This window comes from Dreissena polymorpha, chromosome 8 (assembly GCF_020536995.1).
Source record: "Dreissena polymorpha isolate Duluth1 chromosome 8, UMN_Dpol_1.0, whole genome shotgun sequence".
Taxonomy (NCBI): Eukaryota; Metazoa; Mollusca; class Bivalvia; order Myida; family Dreissenidae; genus Dreissena; species Dreissena polymorpha.
Window position 1 is genome coordinate 60,242,411 of NC_068362.1, and position 20,794 is coordinate 60,263,204.

Genomic DNA, 20,794 nt, shown 5'->3' on the forward strand with positions numbered 1-20,794 from the left:
CAATAGTGAGCGTCTGTTGATGGTAAGGTCGAGTTGGTGCCACCTACAATACCTGGGTGCACCCAGGACATCTTGTACTATGGTTTAGACTGGGAAAATGTATTGATAGGAGCAGACCTCCAGCAATCGCTGTCCATTTTTGTTCATCTTCCCAATACCATCGTTGCCAATTCCAGACGGCCATAACTGATGGTCTGTCCCAACTGTGGCATTGAAATCACCGGGGAGAAATATGTGCTCAGCCTTGGGAATCCCGCAAATAAGACTGTCCAGCTGATCGTAAGTGTCTTTGTCTTCATCGGAAGTACATAGTGTCGCTGCATAAACGCTGACGATAGTGATGAAGCCTGCAGCTGATTTTAGGCGATGGGTCAGCATGCGCTCCGTGGGGGATCGATGGAGACAAACAATGTGTTCTTGACAGAAAAACCTACTCCATGACGTTTATGTTCTGGCTCCCTCCCCTTCCAAAAGAAAGTGTAGTTCCCTTCCCTGAGGGATAGTTTCTTGGAGGGCGGCGATGTAAATGTTGAGTCTGATAAGCTCTCCGTCAATGATTGTGGTCTTCGTGGCGTCATCAGTGGTGAGCAAGTCATCAGAGATCCCAGGGCACATGGTTCTCCTATTTCAGCTTGCTATCTTAGACGCATGCCGTTTGGGGTTTTTCGAGAGAAATGTGAACTTGATATTTCGGAATGGTACCGACAATCATTTAAATTAGTAGTAAAGGTAAATGTATTTAAAATTATACAAGTGACCCAATGTACCTACGCATAAAAAAAATATTTCTTACCATTGTAGGCAATAAAAGTAAACGCTCCAAGTTATGTTACTGTTTTCCTAGTTATCAAACAGTCGGTCCGATTGTTCTGAAACTTTAAGAGCTTTTCCAAGAACCACAAGATGCAATAATGCAGGCCGTCCCGAACTGAACCTTTCTAAAGGCCGTACTGTCATAAAAGGGCACCTGCCATTAGTCTCTAAACACGTTAAATGTTATTTACAAAAAAACTCCCTTTAGACTTATAATGACTGAAACAAATATGAAGTTAAACATAGCACAGACATGTTATCATGGCGTATAAGCTTTTATTTAGTATTACTATTAATTTAAACAAAGTCAGATTTCCGTCGCGAAGCAACACCGGATGTAAATATTTCAAAATGGTGGACACGTATGTGCCAAATTCTTGACCTACTTTCTGGCAGATAAAAATACGTTACAATATTTACAACTTTAAAATGTCGGACTCAGAGGATGAAGTCCCCGACAAGCAGTTGAAAATTGTTATCATGGGGGACGGTGCCTCCGGCAAGGTAAATACCAGCATGGAACATCGAAACCACTTTTCAGAATTGTGCTGAAAAAGTGAAATTCAAAACACCTCCTCTATCCTCTATTCCTATAACTTCGTGCAACCCTATAAGATCGTGTACTTTTTTATGACGTAAACTTCTAAGCAACATTCGAACGCGCGTGCTCGAAAACAGTTCACTTTTGTACCGCGACAATTTCCAGAGCCGATAAGACAACAATTATGAGGAAAAAACAATAAATATGATATAAATTGTCCGTTTTTCTGACCCCATTCCAAAGAAATAGCCAGAGCAATGTTTTAAATCTGCACATTTCCTTCACCAGACGTCTATGTTTGTCAATGTTTTGATCGTAAAATGTTGTTAGAGTAGTTTCCCTTGGAAGCCCGTCTCGAAAATGTATTGTGCTCTCTGTACTTTGCATTACAATACCATTAAAGAATGATGTGTATGCGGAAAATTTTAACCCCAAATGATGACACTAGAACATATGTTAAGATCGTGACCGGCCTATTGCGATAAAGGTTCTCACTGCGTCAATTTGGGATTTTGTCACAAAACAACTGTCATTAGAAGGGGTGACAGCCTTTTATGCCCCCATTTGAAATATAATTGTATTTAGCTATTTTCCGTGAGTAAATACACTTTATGTAGACCTCTGAATACAGTTATCACAGTTCATATTTCGTTTTTATGAATACTAGTTTTGTTTAAACCATTCTTTTCAATACAGTTTATTCACGAAATTCATCTAAAACAACACATATTTAATACAAATAAACACATTTTCACAATTAAATATACCGGTTATTATAAACACATCTCAGGGCCTCACTGTGATGTCATCAAAATCGGTGCACAATCTTATAGGGTAATTCTGTGTGACGCAGACTACGCTGTACATGAATGTTGAAAGGAACGTAACTCCATTAATAATATCTGTCAACCAACATATTTCACTTGTTATTTGTTAAACAAAAGATAAATCATAAAGTATATATCAAGTTTAGTCATTGTTTAATGATTTTTCATGAAAGATATGCCTTTGAAGTTTAAGTTGCACGAACTTATAGGTTTAGAGGCTATCCCTCATTCCTATTGTTTCGTAATTTTTGTGATGACCGAATAGACATATCTTGGAATTTCATGCACGCACCAAAATTGTATGCAACTTCTACTGCAAGTTTTTTAGATTAACTGAAATAGGTTGGTTTTTTCCCCTTTCAGAACCAAAAATTCCCCCCCCCCCCCAAAATTTTTTTTTTTTTTTTTTTTTTAATAGAAAGATGTGTCTCATGATTATAATATCTCAATTCTATTTCAATTTAATCTTGCAAAACGAAATAAATTATGAAAAAAACAATGAATATAGTGCAAACATGTACAAATGTATTGTAATAATGAGAGAGTAAGTAAACAAATCCCCCCAAAAGGGGAACTCCGCAAAAATTCCCACGCGCACAATTTTTCCCCAAAGTGGAAAATCCCGCGTAAAATTTCCCCCACATAAGGGCTAAAGGCCCCTTCCCCCACAACCCAAAAAACCCCCTGCTTATAAGATCGTGCACCTTTTTAGGACGTAAACTTCTAAGCAACATTCTAACGCATCCGCCCGAAAACTGTTCACTTTTGTTACGCGAGAATTTCCACAAACGATAAGACAACAATCAAAAGGAAAAACAATAAATATGATATAAATTGTCCATTTTTCTGACCTCGTTCCCATAGAAATAGCCTAAACAATGTTTAAAATCTGCACATTTCCTTCACCAGACAGACAGGCTATGTTTTATCAATGTTTTGATCGTAAAATGTTATAAGTTTACAGGGCTTTCCTTAGACCTAAAATCTCAAGAGTCAAGGACTCTTGGGACCATAATTTCAAGAGTCAAAATCAAACTTCTAAGAGTCCTAATAATAACGCAGGAGAGTCAATGATTTTTTGTACTTTAAGCAAATTACTGAGATATAATATATAAAAAGCAACAAATTAAAAGATACATGTATGTTTACATTTATTTCTTACATTTTACTGCCACTACAACACTATGCATTTAAACACAATATTTCAATGATTAATGAATACAAAACATGTATTCTAATACAACATTAACTTCATGTATACAGCAGAGTAATATGTCATATGTTCTAAACAACATCTCAAAGAGTAATATGTCATATCATGTCTTACACAACATCTCAAAGAACAATATGTCATATGTCCTACACAACATCTCAAAGTTTACATACAAAATATGTATTCTCATACAACATTTACTTCATGTATACAGCAAAACAATATGTCATATGTTCTACAAACCAACAATCATTTGAGCAAATAAATAAATCATTCATGCATTTAAAGAGTGATCTCATTTGGGTGCCCAAGTAAATTTTCTTTCCTTTTTTGACTTAGTGTCGCTCACATCTTCTTTCGCAAGTTTGGGGGTGTTAGGAGCACTGTCATTAAGATCTAAAGTACGCTTTGTCGTTGGGGTCTTACACACACTTTCAGAGTTACTACCGATTCCGAATTCGAAAAGGTTTCTCTGCGACATTTTCCGAATGCACAAGCACAATTACACTTTGCACAATTACACTTTATCCAATAACTTTGTTTGACCGTTTCCCGTGGCTATTAAATTAAGAATGAAATACAAAATGTAAAAAAACACATTTCCGCTGGCTATCACAAAATAACAAACAACATACGGTTGGTACCTAAACACAATAGCCTACATAAATCGGTAAACTATAAAAGGAAATTGTTTCTACTCGCCAATTAAGGTGCCTCCGTATTTAATCCCATCAAACATTCCGACGCCCTTTAATTATTTCATGTGCCATCTTCACTGAAGACGTGCGACAAACACGCCGTTTTCTATGCCTTCTCAAACAGTCAATTATTACGCCTACATGTATTTTGTTATCAATTAGCTCATGCAAAAATTGTCACTTTGCCACAAGGTCAGTTATATCGGTTCTATAGTTATTTTTAGCAACTTTGATGCAAAGCGAGTAATTTGACGTTGTAGACAGTACATATGCCAGCATAACTTTCGCGCGTCTTTGAACTGAGCAATCATGAAGTAAAACAGTGGGTGCATTCAGCTTTGGAAATACATTCTGACATACTCTGGAAATATCTCAAAATATGTTTTTACGGTGTTCTGTGGATATGGATGTTATTATTTTATATTGAATATTATTAAAACTGACGCGGATGAGTCCATTCTGTTTTGGTGGGTTTATAGTTCTTCTTAAATGCTCTGAGCTTTTATGAGTACATACGTACAGCTCAGAGGGTCAATAGCTGGGAGTTGGATTATTGCAACTAGGTGGGTTTAATACACGTCTTTTCCGCATACAGCTGATAACAATCGCTATGATAAATTATGGGAAGTTAATACACGCGTCATCGAACCAGCAGTGTTTTAATTGGTCAATACTAGATTTCTTAATTAACCAAACTCCGCCTACTGGGTGGACTTGTGCTTCGATGATTGGAAACGGGCGTTAACGATTAGCGTGTACTAAATGAGATACTCCGCCCCAAGCCAATTATCGCTTAGTCTTAACAACTTTTGATCTCGTTGACGCAAGTCGGTATATTCCCCCGGGTCAAATGTGACGCATGACGTAATTTTCTCAAGAGTCAAAAAGGGGTCTTCTGTAATATTCAAGCATCAAAACCCGGGAGCTCGGGTCAAAGGAAAGCCCTGAGTTTAGTTTCCCTTGGAGGCCTGTCTCAGATTTGTATTGTGCTCTCTGTACATTGCATTACAATATGATTAAAGTATGCTGTGTATGCGGAAAAATTTACCCTGTAATGATGACACAAGACCATATGTTAAGATGGTGACCTGGGCCTATTGTGATAAATGTTCTCACGTTGTCATTTTGGGATTTTGCCACAAAACAACTGTCATTAGAAGGGGTGACAGCTTTTTATGGCCCCATTTTAATGGAATTTTATTTAGCTTTTTTCGGTTAGTGAATACTTTTTATCTAGACCTCTAAATACAGTTCATATTTCGTTTTTATGAAGACCAGTTTTGTTTAAAACATTCTGCTCATACAGTTTATTCATGAGATTCATCGAAAACAACACATATTTAATACAAATAAACACATATTCACAAAAACATATATCAGTTATTATAAACACATCCCATGGCCTTGCTATGATGTCATCAAAATCGGTGCACGATCTTAAAGGGTAATTCTGTGTGGCGCAGACTACGATGTACATGAATGTTTAAATTTAGGTACATGAATGTTTAAAGGTATGTAACTTCATTATTATCTGACAACCAACATATTTCACTCGTTATTTGTTAAACAAAAGATAAATCATGAAGTATACATCAAGTTTAGTTATTGTTTAATGAGTTTTCATGAAAGATAGGCCTTTGAAGTTTAAGGTGCACAAACGTATAGGTTTAGAGGCTATATTCGTAGTATCGGCACTCTTAATGAAAACATCTAAATATTTTAGTGAAAATATATTAAAAAAACATACATGTTTAATACTTCAATCTATAGTTCAATGTGTATTCTTTGACATAACAGCAAAAACTTCATTAAAATCAGCAATGTTTTGCCAAAATACTGGCGAGACAAAGCCCCGTGTAGTATGCTATATGCTTGTTGAGTCTGCAGCGTTTTTCCTCTATATAAAGTTGGTACCGTAAAACGGCACCATTCCCAATGAGACCATTGTTCCCAATTTCAAAATAAAAATTCCCAATTAACAAAAAAACATAGTTAACATAGTCGTCAGATGTTGAAAATAGCAGCTTTTCATCGATAGTCAAGTCTACTGACGCAAACCTGGTTCAATCAATCAGAGGCGGGTTAATCTACAGAACCTGAGGCTACGAGTCTTTATTTGAAACCGAAATTTCATGAAAAAATGTAAAAATATATAACTTGGACACAGGTGTGCAAAACCAATTTAATACATTTTGTTCCATAATTTAATAATACTGAGAACGTGATTGTCTAGCTGTTAAATGCAGTAGAGAATTAACCAATCAAATCACATGTTTGATGTTTAACGACATCGGATTTTAGGCTGGAATAAAACTCGGGTACAGTCTAAATTGGCCGGGTACGTGTTAGTATATTTTCCGTAGCCGGTGTACAGTTAGGTATACTGTAGACTGTAGAGTACCTGGGGTACTTGTTAGTAGTACACAAACCCACAATGACTAATCGAGCAATACCATCAGAATAAGGGATATGCTATATGCTGGTTGAGTGGTGGGTCATTTTCATAAAGTTGTTACATCACAAATGTTTTATTAATATATCACTATGAATCATTATAAACATAATTATTAACCTTTGGTCTTTATATTTGTTGCTTTTTTCAACTGTTAATCGTCTGTTATAATAATGAATAATCGATTGTGTTGATGGTGTCAAACCGCCATCTTGAAAATAGGTTTCTTGTTGAGTCGTGCATTCTGATAGGCTATTCCAATTTCAAGATTTGCATACAATAAATAGCCTTAAAACTTACATTGCAGGTGAGGTTAATTCTTGTGAAAAAATCTCAACAGATGAAGTAGTATGGAAAATACACATAAATAAACTATTTTGTGTTACTAAAGAACACTATATGAACAATTTATAAAAGAGGAAATAGTTGATAAGAGCTCTGATAAATTACAATATTGACCTGTTTTAAGTTATTATTGCATTTTTGATCAGCAAAACAGTGTTGACATGGTAAAAACATTTTACCCTAACAACTGCATAATGTGGGAACATTCTATCACATAAATTCACGTGATCTCTGTAACCAAAACTCTTAAAGAACCCAAGACTCGTAGGTCTATTAAAGGAAGTATTACTTTACTAAAGCCTGCTGTCCTTTACAACTACTGAGCAAAATTATTTAACACCCCTGAACCTGTCAACCTACTTTAACTACCTAGAAAAGGCCATATCAAACCTAGGATTAAAAGAAAAGCCTGAGCTCATCTTCAACCATGATGAAACAGGAATAAGCCCAGAACATAAACACCAAAATATTATGGTCAAATACACAGGAGAAAGTCAGAGTGTAACATCGTCTCTGTCATTAAGTACAACTTTTATTGGTTGCGTTTGCACATTGAGGGTGCATCTTTTTTTTGTTGAAAAGTTGAAGTATTGATCCAGCTTGGTCTAAATGGCAGAGCGCAGCACCCTGCTCCCCCCCCTTCTTCCCACTCTGCCCCCTCGGACCCTGCAATTCCCTCTTTTTGATCTGATCACTTAATAATATAGAAAAATTCAATGGGAACTTAAAAAAAAATTATATGAATTTTGAAACAATGTTTTCAATGAAAACACATTTATATGCTTTATCAAAAACATGCCACAATCTTTGAGTGAACACCAAATTGCCCTTGTGACAAAAGACCATCCTGCACAAGCAGGTGTCTCATTTAAAAAATCATTGACAATAATTTGTATATTTTCAGACATCCCTTGCCACTCGTTATGCCCAGGAGCAGTTTGGGAAGCAGTACAAGCAGACCATCGGTGTGGACTTCTTCCTGCGAAGGATAGTGCTGCCAGGTAATACACATGACCAAGGGTTGATGAGATTTTATTTGCCATGCCGCATTTTGCTGTTCTGAAAAAAATGGAAACTTAAACTTTATAATTTTGTTATAAATAATAGTTTTTATGTCCCCCACCACTATAGTGCCCTGTCTGTTGGTTGGTTGGTTTGTGTGTTTGCCCAAACTTTTAACAGTTTGCCATTACTTTTGCAATATTGAAGATAGCAACTTCATATTTGGCATGCATGTGTTTCTCATGGAGCTGCACATTTTGTGGTGAAAGGTCAAGGTCATCCTTCAAGGTCAAAGGTCAAATATATAGCTTCAAAGCGGCGCAGAAGGGGACATAGTGTTTCTCACAAATACATATCTTGTTTGCAGTTACTGTTACATACATCTGTTGTTAATTTTGTACATCAGTTTAAACCTTTATGGCGCGCGTTACGCCCCAAGTTTGCCATTATTTGCATAATAATTGCTTTCAATTTAGTTGCATCATTTGTCATGCATAATTTAAACTATGTTAAAATTCTTGTTTTATCACATGCCATACCCTGTTTCCCATGTAATATAACCATTACGAATATTTTTATCTTACACATGTGTAATATACTTTTTAAGCGTTTTCATTGGCTTAGTTTGTGTGAGATTGAGATTAACGCATTTTATTATTTTGCTAAAATGACGGTGAAACGTCAAATGACGTTACGAAATGTAAACAATATTTGGGATTTATCATTATGTTTGCGCAAAATATTTATTAAATTTGCTCATTTAAAAGCATGTGATAAAAAAGATCTGACACTCGTTGTCGTTTCATACCACATTTTATGAAACTCGTCCACGCAATTTGTTTAGCTTCTGGCTTACTTACAAAATTCCTGAAATCGTTTCATAAAATTTGGTATGATATGACAACTCGTGCCAGATCCTATATGTGTATAGTACTAGATGGTGCTTTCTTGAGGTGTAAAAGTTAAAACTAACACATAAACCTTGATTCACAGGAGCTCCAAAATTGTGCAAACTGGGAGAAATTTCAATACCGACATTTGAGTCATGTTGTGAAAAAACTGGACATAATGTGTGTGCATCAAGTGTCATCCTGCACAGGCCAATCAGGGGTGACACCTTCCACCTAGACTGGATTTTCCTTTAGAAGAGACTAACTTTAAATAAAAAATTCCATAACAGTGGAAAGTGTCATCTCTGCATTAAGCCCAGTTTTAAAAGAATGCTGCTAATTTTCCTTTTCTCAAGATGTCACTCATTTATTTGCTTCTCAGAGTTCTATTTTAAAAGGAAATGCACATGTTGCCCTGTGTCCTCGATGTTAACTTTTTTGATCTACTGGGTTATATTTTCCAGGGAATGTACATGTGGCCCTGCAGGTATGGGATATCGGAGGACAGACCCTCGGAGGGGCCATGTTGGAAAACTACATCTATGGCTGCCATGTAAGCACATCTGCACATTCTATTATGTTTTCAGATGGAAATCTCCACAAAACGCAGTCCATATTGCTCAGCTGTTAAAATTTCTGATGTAAAAAATGTGGTTTTAACTTTCATATTGACCATTGATGGTTATTTCTGTTGAAGGTATTAGAGTGGAAAGTTGGACTTACATTCCTGTGGTCCATTTAAGTCTTTCTCAGTCACAGAAAGAATTTATTAATTGAAAACTGAGCAGCTGTGATTCTGGTACAGTACCGGTATATGTTGCTCTGGATCTTCAGCTTCTCCACATTTACTGTATAAAAAACTGTTACTATAAATAGTAAAAAATTGATCTCAATTACAATCCCATACCTGTAGCTGCCGGGTCAGGCTGATGTATGCCAGGTGTCTGCACTCTGATTCTTTTGCAACTTTCCCTCATCTTTTACACCTGTTAAATTCTTTAACGAAACCGGAACCTTTTCCAAAGTGTGTACTTTAATATAAGCCACATAATGTGAAAATGGGTCTTATGAGGTATGCGACATCGGCGCAGTTTGGTCAGCAGCTACCCAGTCTGATGTAAAGTCACGCATGGCTTAGTGGTTTCATTAGCAGACCGCATGGCTCCTGACCAGCCTGTGTGAACGTGCAGGCTGATCTGGAGCGCTGCTGGCAGAATATGGCATAAGATCTATTTTCACATAACTGCAGGTGGTATGTCATACATTTGTGGCACTAATATGAACCTGTAAATGTTAATTGATCCCAAGTACTGTTATTGGTGGTCTGGAAAAGTGACACTAATCATTTTCAAGAACCATTTGATAATTGACTACTATATTTCACTACTGTAAGAATAATTTGTGTTCACATTGGTCAAAGTAATTGGATGTATGTGATCAGAGTTAATTGATTTGTATTTGCTTATTGAAATAAAAAAGTTTGTGTTTGCTTGAAAAAACAATACAGGTAGTTCACATTTTCCTGCATTATAACAACAGGACCAAGACCAAAAATTGTGATGTTTATTTAGTTGTTTTCACTGAATTTAAAAAACATCTATTGCTGATCTACTTCAGGGTGCTCTGTTGGTATACGACATAACAAACCACAACAGTTTTGACAACCTGGATGACTGGTTTGGATCCATCAAGAAAGTCCTGGGCAAGGAAAGGATGCCCCACCTGGCTCTTGTTGGCAATAAAAGTAGGGCAGTACTACTTGTGCAATGCACCTGTTTGAAGCTGGTTAACTCCTTTCCGCCCAGAAGCAAATAATTAATTGCTTTATGCCACCAGCATGAAACCAGAACAGCCTACCAGAAACTTGTAGTCTGTTAAGGTTTTATGCCGTTTGCTGCTCGTCATGTCTTAGTGTTGGAAATGAAGGCTTTCTCACTTTGCTGTCGTCGGCAATAAAACTAATGATGTACTTCTTACACAGTTTACATGTTTTAACCCTTAACCACTTAGATATGAATTTTTACGTGTTTATAGTCACTGAAAAAATCGGATGAAATTAAGACCTTTTTTCTTATTTCAAGTATTAGAAGATTCATTTTCAACCCTTAGATACTGATGAGCCGCAAACAGCATAATACTTGAGCAGACTGCTGAGTTACTCGCAGGCTGTTCTATTTTTATGCAGTTTGCATACAGCCATTTTCAGTGGGAAAGTGTTAAGCTGGTAATATTACATGTTGTGTTTACTGGTGTTGAATATATTTTTGTAAATACATGAAGAACTTCAGCAGGTTTTGTAGTTTTAGAAATTAAAACACAAAACTGGACTTAGGGCTGTTCACAAATAATGAAAAATTATGAAAACTTTACCTTTTGTCATCTTCAATTAGTTTTATGTTTAGTTTCACATATCCGTTGTGCTCTGGGAAATATATGCTTAACTCTTTCAGTGCGGGAACCGAATTTTGAAGGACTGCAAACAGTTTGGATCCAGATGAGACGCCACAAAACGTGGCGTCTCATCAGGATCCAAACTGTTTGCTATTCTGATAGTATTCTGTGAAAAAAAATCAAAGAAAATGCAAATTATAGAAATTCAGCAGACGACATTTTAGCAGATGACAAATTTCCCAGCATGCAAAGGGTTAATGCATGTGCATAAAGTATTGTCCCATATCAGCATGCGCATTATATGCACAGGCTAATCAGGGACAACTTTCCGCCTCAACTAATATTTTGCTGAAAAAAATACTGCCTTTAAATACCATAAAAGTGGAAAATGTAATCCTTGATTAGATGGTGTGGACTACACAAGCTAAAGTTGGACAGCACTATTAGCACATGCAGTAAGCCAGTTTCACCTGAAGAATGCTCGTTTGTTTCTCAGTTGACCTGGAGCACATGCGCACTGTGAAGGTGGAGAAACACCAGAAGTTTGCCCAGGAGCGGAGCATGTCTAGTCACTTTGTGTCTGCCAAGACTGGAGACTCGGTATGTACCTGAAATATGCAGTGATACTTCAGCTTCATTGGCTGAATCGTATTCTATTGTCATAAGAATATTGCTGAATGTTTGGTTCTGAGTAGTTTTGTCCTTTTTGCTTGTTTTGTTTTGCGAATTCCAAGGGATTGTTTATTTTGTCATCGCACAAGGCAGACTTTGATATTGTGATTATGTCAAAATCATGAATAAATTTACTTGCACGCATGATTGAATTTTAAATTTACTATTAACATATTTAGATTTCATTGTTCAAAGATACTTTATAGTATTTTCTTTCAACAAGAATAAAATTGGAAATTCACTTCAAAAATGAATGTCCTATTTATCAACCTTTCATATTCATAGAATGTTTGTGTTTATTTTCAGGTGTCTATATGTTTCCAGAAGGTAGCTGCAGAAATTCTGGGCATCAAACTGACCAAGCCGGATGTGGATCAGCACCATCGCGTTGTGAAAGCAGAAATAGTGAACTATACCAAACAGGAGGAAAGTGCAGCCAGGCATATACCACAGACCACAACAAAAACATCCATCTGCTCTCTACAATAGCCATGCTTGCATAGTTTTAAATTTATTGAATTTAATTTAAATTCTGGAAAAATGGGTCTTAAAGCATGTGTGTTAAGTGTTGTCACAGATAAGCTTGTGCATTCTGCAGACTGCAATATCTAATATTGGACAACATGTTATCCACACGACTTTAGTTCCCTGAGTGCACCTCACATAATTTAATTATTATGAATTTCAGGGATTTTAAAGATGTCCTGAAATTGGCTTCAATGGGAATTTGTAATTTCCCATTCTATGGTGTATTTGGGATAGGTCTTTAGTCATTGTGCACTTTACAGTAACAGCTCAGTTGATGATGTCATTAAATTCAGCAGTTTTGCCAAGAAAACTTGATTTCTAAAATTGCAACTTTAGAGAATAGTTTGATTCACAAAAATCTGCTGATGTCAGTTGATGGAATTGCAGGTTGTAAGTACAAACAATGTTGTGTGTGAATCATTTAAGGTTTAGCAATATGTTTTATAAAAAACAATTGTGCAACTGGTTGTTTCTGTTGATGATACGGGGGTTAAACATAGCTGCATACAGAATGTTAGTTGAGGGAAAGTTTGTAATTTGCTTGCTCTCCTGCCCTAAGATTTGTCATAATGTTTTAAGACACATTTGAGCCTTGTATAGTGAAAACTAGCCTTAATACAATGTATGTAAAGTAATGTCCCAGATAAGCCTGTGTATAGGGACAACACTTTTCACCCAGACTTGATTTCTGTTTAGAAAAAACTTCCTGTTAAAGAAAAATGGCATAAAAGCAAAATGTATCGCATGTGTTAAGGTTAAACTTCAACTTTTAAGTGATGGAGTACTTTGTTTATAGACTGGGCATCATGGTTGGTTTTGTTTACCAGGCGCTACATGTGCTTTACTCAAGGAATGTTGTTGAAAGCATCTTGCAGTCTACAGTGTGATACTGTCGGTATTTGTTTAGTTACTAAATAATGCTATTCTGTTTTTCAATGAAAAAATAGAGGCTATTAGCATTCAAAAGCCTCCGAGCATAGGCTTTTTTTCTGATATAATTCAGTGAATTAAAAAATAAAATAAAGTGTTTTCTATTAATTATAATAAAACCATGAAGATACAACAACATTTTTCTTCATAATAATACTAACCTTTTCTGTATGAAATTAAATGTAATGTTCTTGAATATCAATTAACGACTGTTAAGTCATTTTTATCCCACACAAAATTGATAGGTGTTAGCGAATGTATCATATTGATTTGTCTTTTATGTGTTGACATTGTGACATATATCAGTTTATAAAGTTGTGTAATTCTGTAACGTAAACTAGTTTTAACTCTGTATGATAACTCTTAACATAAATGATTCTTGTGTTGAAATTCATGTGATAGAAACTGAAAAACAGATTAGTTGAATAGAAGGCTTTGTTTGTATAAAAATATCAACATACGAGTCTCGCTTTTGGAAAACGGGTTTAATGATTGTGCATTATGTTTAATGAGAGACAGGCTAATCAGAGACGGCCTTTTCATGGAATTGTGTTTGAAACAGGGGTGTCAAAGTTCAGGGTTATTCATGAAATCAGGATTTTGGCCCTGAAGGACCAATTTTGATATTGATATAAATCAGAGGATTTTTCCTGGAATTTTAAGCTTATTATCACAAAATGTCAACTTAAACACAAATTATTTTACTTTTACATAATGTTTACAAAGTTATAACCAAATAGTTAGCAAAGGTACATGAATTATTAACCCTTTTTTTTTGCTCTGGTCCCCAAACGATAAGCTTATTTTCAGGATTTTAGATTTTGGCCAATTGACACCCCTGTGAAAGGAAGTCTCTCTTTAGCTAAAATCTAGTTTCAGCAGAAAGTGTTGTCCCTGATTTGCATTAAAACCTGTTTGTGTTTTATGTTTCATGACATTCAACCTATTTTATCTTGTGTTACTAAATACACAAACTATGCAGGAATTTTGCAGTTTCGATTATAAAGTATGCTGCCAATTGTTTCACCTTGTAGTTTTCATGCCCTTAAATCCTTGATGAATGACATGTAAAAACTATTAATAGATAGTATTTATCTATGAATGTTCAATTCATTAGTATGAAATTATTAATGTATTTTAATCAATAGGGCTGGTCCCTTTCTGCTTTGTATAGTATGTCAGTATTTTCTTCCTGTCCAATGATTTTGCTTGCTGCACTTTTGTCCAACCCTTTTGGCCCCTGTGGGACTGTATATGGCCCCTGTGGGACTGTATTTGGCCCCTGTGGGACTACATGTGGCCCCGCGGGACATTTTGTTCACATTTTGTAAGTAAATTCTCTTGTGACTTCTCCTTGTACAACTAGAATGTGTTCCGTTGTATCATATTTTTACATGTCTTGTGTTGTGATATATTGCATGTCCACAGGGTTCTTTCGCACATGTGCTGTGTTTTGTTACATATCATTTTTGTTATGTCTTCACTCTAAGATCACTCTTTTTATCCCACTTTTACAGCGCAGTTCGGTTGATAAAAGCCCCGTTGATTAAATACTGTGAAACCATTTATTTTCGACAGCACAAAATTTCGTCATTTTTATAAAAATGACGATTTCGTCAGCACTTAAATTCGCCGATTTCTGATTTTGAATTAAAAAAAAAGCGTCAGTCAATATCCGATTTGTGTGTAATACATATTCGAGAAGTTGCGGAAAATCGTGGTACGAATGCGGAAACACACTTGAGAATCACTGCAGGAGGTGGGGCCTGTTTGTAACATGCCAATTAACTAGTCTTTTGTTATCAAGGGACAGTAACGGACCCTCTTAATGTATGCCATTCACACGTTCATTGTTATGATTAGCGGACAAGTGGGATCGAATAACCGTTAACGAGTGTTTGTAACAACGAAGCCAATTGCCAATTAGTCTTATTCTATTATTATAATTGCCATACTGATAACAATCGTACCTTTATCGGCACCAATTAGGGAAGGTGCGAACAAAATTATAAACTCTCTGTGTGTGTTTGTTCTTAAAAAGTAAACTACCGGTATATAAATCAATAATGTCAATAATTTAAAAATAAATAAATTGATACATATAAAATAGTAATAAGTGCGGTTAAACGCAAACAATCAAATAACAAACAGCAATTAAAATATTCTTTATTAATTTGTGATAAATACGCATGTTGATCACACATCCTCATCTTTTCATTTGGTTTATTGTCTTTCATCGGCATTCGCTGCGTGATGGCTAATATGCAACACCCCTAAAAAACACAATGCACCTAATGGGTAATTAAGTTATAAACAAATAAGCGCTAATTCATTACCATTCTACATAAACGAAGTCAACGCATTCGATACAGCTGTACTGCACACGCGTTTTAAAGAAGTGTAACGTGTCAGTTAAGTACCTTGTGTAATCTACATCCCTTTGTGTCAAAACCGGATTAATCTTGATTATGAAACAGCAGTGAATGTGTGCATGGATTATGTTGGAATTTAATGACTCATGTCTACGGTAAAGTTTTAAAATATTGTTCAACTTAGTGTTTGTTTTTGTTCAAACATAGAGCATGATTGTTCGTTAGGATCTTAAATTCGCCGATCGGTCGACTGACGAAATTTATGAAAATTAATGCCTGACGATTAATAATGGTTTCACAGTATCATAAATAATCAACTTCAGGGAATGACGTCAATATTTCGACGAAATGACGTCATAAATCCAGCGAAATTATCCAGTCTAACTAATGTTGTTAAAACAAAAAAGGTTTACAAAATAAAAAGTGGGGTAAATAGAATAATAGATTAGTGTTGATTATACATCAGGTTTATCATGCTCAGCACGATAACGAAAAAGCACTCGCCAAGGCTTGTGCTTTTTGTTTTCTAAGCCTCGCATGATAAACCTGATCTATAGTCAACACTAACCTATTATTCTCTATGAAACTTTTTCTTGTGTTATTTCAAATAAAATTTTTTGCTTATTTGATAAAACAGATTTTGTCATCTGATTATTTGATACAGTGGTAGCAAAATTGATACTAATGTGTTTCTAGCACACAATCATCTTTAACTGATGATTCTTTTATTCATTGTAGGTATACATGACTACCTCATGAGCCTAAGTCTGGAAAGCTTGACTTAATGCACATGCTTAAAGTGTCTCTGATCAGCCTGTGCCAACTGCAAAGGCTTATCTGGAAGGACACTTACTGCATGTGCATTAAGCCCAGTTTTCCCAGAACGAGGTTCATATCATCTTCATTCAGTAGCCACACTGTATGCAGTATTTTAGATTTGAAACATTTTTGGTTTTAATTTCCTTAATATAGGGCAGTTGCACAGAATGAACTTTATTTATGATCTTTCACTTGCAGATTGGAGTGTTGAATGTATTGGTTTATAGCAGCTGGCTGCTTTCATAATCTTAATTAAATTGTATAATGTGTTGACATACCACCGTGTTTGTAGATGACATGATTTTCTTTTTATCATATTAATTAAATGAGTTGCAACCACTTGATTTTCTTACAATAGTTTGGCTCAGTTAAAACATGTATACAATGGAGTTCCTGTTTCTCTCTATTTCTTTTCACTTTATTTAAGGAACTTGTTCACAGTTTTTACATTTTTTGCTTACATGAGCAAAACAAACCCATGGTGGGATTTTGTGATCACATTTTTTTGGTTGTTTGTCATGGATCTTCAATATTTACCTTGTTTTCATGAATTCTGGTCAGAACATTTGTCTATGATACCTCTGCCATTTGAAACTGGGTCACACAGGTTCAATAACTAGGTCACTAGGTCAACTTAAAGAAAGCTTTCGAACACTCTGGAAGTCACGTGTTTTCCCCAATCATTATTAACCTTGCTCATAACATTTGTTCTTATGATATGTCAGCTGAGGTCCATTGGCTGCCAAGGCTGGGAGCAGTTTTCCAGATATTGCTGTAGTAAAACATAGTGACCACTCTAGAGGTCAAATTGTTTGCCCAATCATCATGAAACTCGCTCAGAACAATAGTTATAATGATATATGGATAGAGTTGGAAAACGGGCCCTTTCTTAGAAAAAAACATGGCTGCCAAAGTTGGTTTAGTTATAATTATATTGCAATTGTAAACCTTATGAACACTCCCAATTTTTGTCAAACCATAATGAAACTTGCTTTTTGTCATGACATCTTGACATAGAGTAAGAAAATGTATCAGTTCATTTAAAAGAGAGCTGCTTGTGTTGGGGTGGCAGTTTTCCTAAAACTAAAGTAAAATATTGCAAACAATGTACAGTTAAGTTCATGTGGGTCTCAGGTGAGCACCTTAGGTCCTTTGATCCTCTTGTTTGAAGTGTATCATTACACTATACATTTAGTGCAATCTAGGATTTCAGTATTTCAATTAGAATATAATTTAACCTAAAAAGTTGTTTTATGTTGATCCCACCATGATTCAAACAGAATTGTTGCCTTGATAAAAATGTATTTGCCTTCAACTCTTGGCCATCTTAACAATTATATTGCATCATGCATATGAAGTTCAAGTTTATATATATAAGTTATATCAGGGTTCTCAATAAGAGCCGGCCATATCGGCCTTTTGAAATCAGATTTTGGCCGGTTGAAAATTGCTCAGAATCGGAAAATCGGCAATTGACTTTTCGAAATGTGCTGTCTTTTTGGTACTTTGCTCCTTTTTGCTATTAAGCAAAGACGTTGCTTGATTATCTCCCTTAACGCATTACAACAACAACAACAATTAAAAAGCGCAAATTGGAATCGGTCAAAAACCAGTCAAATATTTTGACGTTCCTTTTATCACATGGTGAATTTTTGTTCCTGATTGCTTGCGTTCTTTGTGTTAATGCAAAGTTGTTGTTGTTGTGAAAGTTTAATTCAGTTACGTTTCAAACTAGAAGTGTCACGCAAAATGTGCATGGTAGAAGGACGATCAAGCCTATTCCCCATTCCTGTAGGGCCGAATTAAGGCCCCATTCCCAATCCAAAATCAAAGCTTTTTCCTTATCTGAATAAAGTGTCCCAATTGGAACCTTGTGCAAAAAACACCATCAAAATCGTAAAAATTGACCCTAAAAATGCAATTAAGTACCTGAAAGTCGTTTTATCTGAATTATTTATCCGCATTACTTTATTTGTGAAAAATCGCATTTTATATGAGTTAAAATCTTACAAAAGCAAAAGAGCTTTTTTCATTTATCTGATGTTAGTTAAAAAAGCTAAAATTCATAAAATGCACAAAAAAGCTCAAATGTAAATGCTTTGTTGACCATTAAAATAGCCATGAAATGGCCCAAAATGCATGGAATCGAGTGCTCAATTAAAAAATTTTAAGGGAGAGCAGGTCCCCGGGCCCCCTTAGAAGGCCAGTTGGTTTTACATTTTGGACTGATGGCAAAAAAGTTATTGAGAACCCTGTATATACATGTTGGCGCAGATTGTCACAAAAATAACAGAAGCACTTCAATTATTTCATTGTTTCATTTCAGTAACTCTTGATAATAATATCAATTTCAAGTGTTGAATACTCATACATGAAGAGGTATTTCCTGTTTATGTCCATGTCTGTCATGTAATTTTGCTTCCTTGTGTACAATATTCCTCTCTCTTTTTTAATCTTTAAACAAATTTGGAATAAGATCACTTTGTCAAACTGTGAACAAGTCCCTATAGAGCAGTCTGCAGTTATTCTTCAGTTGCAGGAAGAGATCTGATGTTTCTGTGCTCATATCATCAGGGAATGTTGATTTTTTTTAAACTCATTTTTTGAAAATTAGTTGTTATGTGTACATTTGAGATAAGTACACATACACTTTGCTTTTGGTTACATTGCATTATGTCCATAAAACATTTTCAACTATATAATATATGCATGATGTGTCTGAAATGTATTTCAAACTACTAATATAACTGAAAACTATACAAAATAATGCATTTATTCATTTTTTAATGGTGTGTTACATTTACAATTGCACATATAAGAATTATCATCTCACCATTTGTGTATATATATTCAAAGGCTTATCATGTATATTGACAAGTCTTTGATATATAGAGGTCCTCTGCATTTTGTCTTTAGTTAGGTCTATATTGAATATTGCTGATTTAAATCTCCATGACTCCTTCTGATCTACAGAAACTAAGCGTAATGTCTGTGTTGATATTGCAAGTTAAAATGTCAAACTGTTAAGTGCTAAGTTATTTTTGTTGTTGATTGAAGCTTTATCTCCTGTAGTTTCACTTGAAAGCAATATTGAGTTTGTTGTAGGGGTCAAGAATACTAATGACCAATACAATATTATTGTGAATATATTAGTGTATTTATAGCTCTCCTGGCCATATGCCAGAAGAGCTTATGGGATGGCATGTTGTCTGTCTGTCTGTCTGTCTGTGCGTGCGTTAGATTTTCTCTTGTTTATCCGATAAAGTCCACATTTTTCATCCGATTCTTTTCAAACTTGTTCAGTGTGTTGATATTAATGAGGTCTCGAACCCTATTGAAAATGGGTTACATCAGAGTAAAAAGTCCAGAATTATCTCCCCTTGAATTTCAGAAAATTGCGAAATAAGGCTTGTTTACGCAATAAAGTCCACAGTTTTCATCCAATCATTTCCCAACTTGCACAGTGTCTTTATCTGAATGAGGAGTCAAACCCTATTGAAAATGAGCAATATCGGAGTTATAAGTCCAGAATTATCTCCTTGAATTTGAGAAAAAATGAAAATCTTTAACCTTTTGCCATAATTTTTGCAATATTGAAGATAGCATCTTCACATTTGGCATGCATGTGTATCTCATGGAGCTGCACATTTTGAGTGGTGAAAAGTCAAGGTCATCCTTCAAGGTCAAAGGTAAAAAAAATGAAAATCTTTAACTTTTTGCCATAACTTTTGCAATATTGAAGATAGCAACTTCATATTTGGCATGCATGTGTATCTCATGGAGCTGCACATTTTGAGTGGTGAAAGGTCAAGGTCATCCTTCAAGGTCAAAGGTCAAAACAAAAAAATCAAAGCAGCGCAGAAGGGGACATAGTGTTTCCGACAAACACATTTCTTGTTTGTTTACATATAAAGTTCTATCCTTTTGAAACTTCAACGGATAATTTATATCATCAAGGGCCAGAACCCCATTGAGAGTGAAGAAAATTTGTCCAACTTATTGTTGAAAAGGAGCCATTTGAAGTTTAAATTTTACGTATCTTCTTGTTCCCATTTTGGATCTGTTTGTATAAAACTTACTCAGATTGTTTATACTATCAAGGGCTTGAGCCCTATTGATTCCAGCCAGTAGAGCGATTCAGGCCCTCATGGGCCTCTTGTTTAATTGTTGTTACAGTGATTTAGATATGAACCTATGTGTTATGGAATGTGAAATGAAACTTTTGTCTTTTTATCATGAATAAACACTTCAAACTCAGTTTTGCACTATTGCATTTTTTAGTTGCTGCAAAGTAGAATTAA

At 35.4% G+C, this 20,794-nt stretch overlaps 1 protein-coding gene across 1 annotated transcript; it reads left to right on the forward strand.

Annotated features, from left to right (window-relative positions):
* The first annotated feature begins 1,151 nt into the window (after positions 1 to 1,151).
* On the forward strand, positions 1,152 to 20,750 carry LOC127840978 (ras-related protein Rab-28-like). The gene is made up of 6 exons (XM_052369452.1): positions 1,152 to 1,317; positions 7,794 to 7,890; positions 9,246 to 9,334; positions 10,399 to 10,525; positions 11,669 to 11,772; positions 12,151 to 20,750. The coding sequence occupies exons 1-6, from the start codon at positions 1,243 to 1,245 to the stop codon at positions 12,331 to 12,333; spliced, it is 675 nt and encodes a 224-aa protein (XP_052225412.1). The 5' UTR covers positions 1,152 to 1,242; the 3' UTR covers positions 12,334 to 20,750.
* Positions 20,751 to 20,794: the final 44 nt, after the last annotated feature.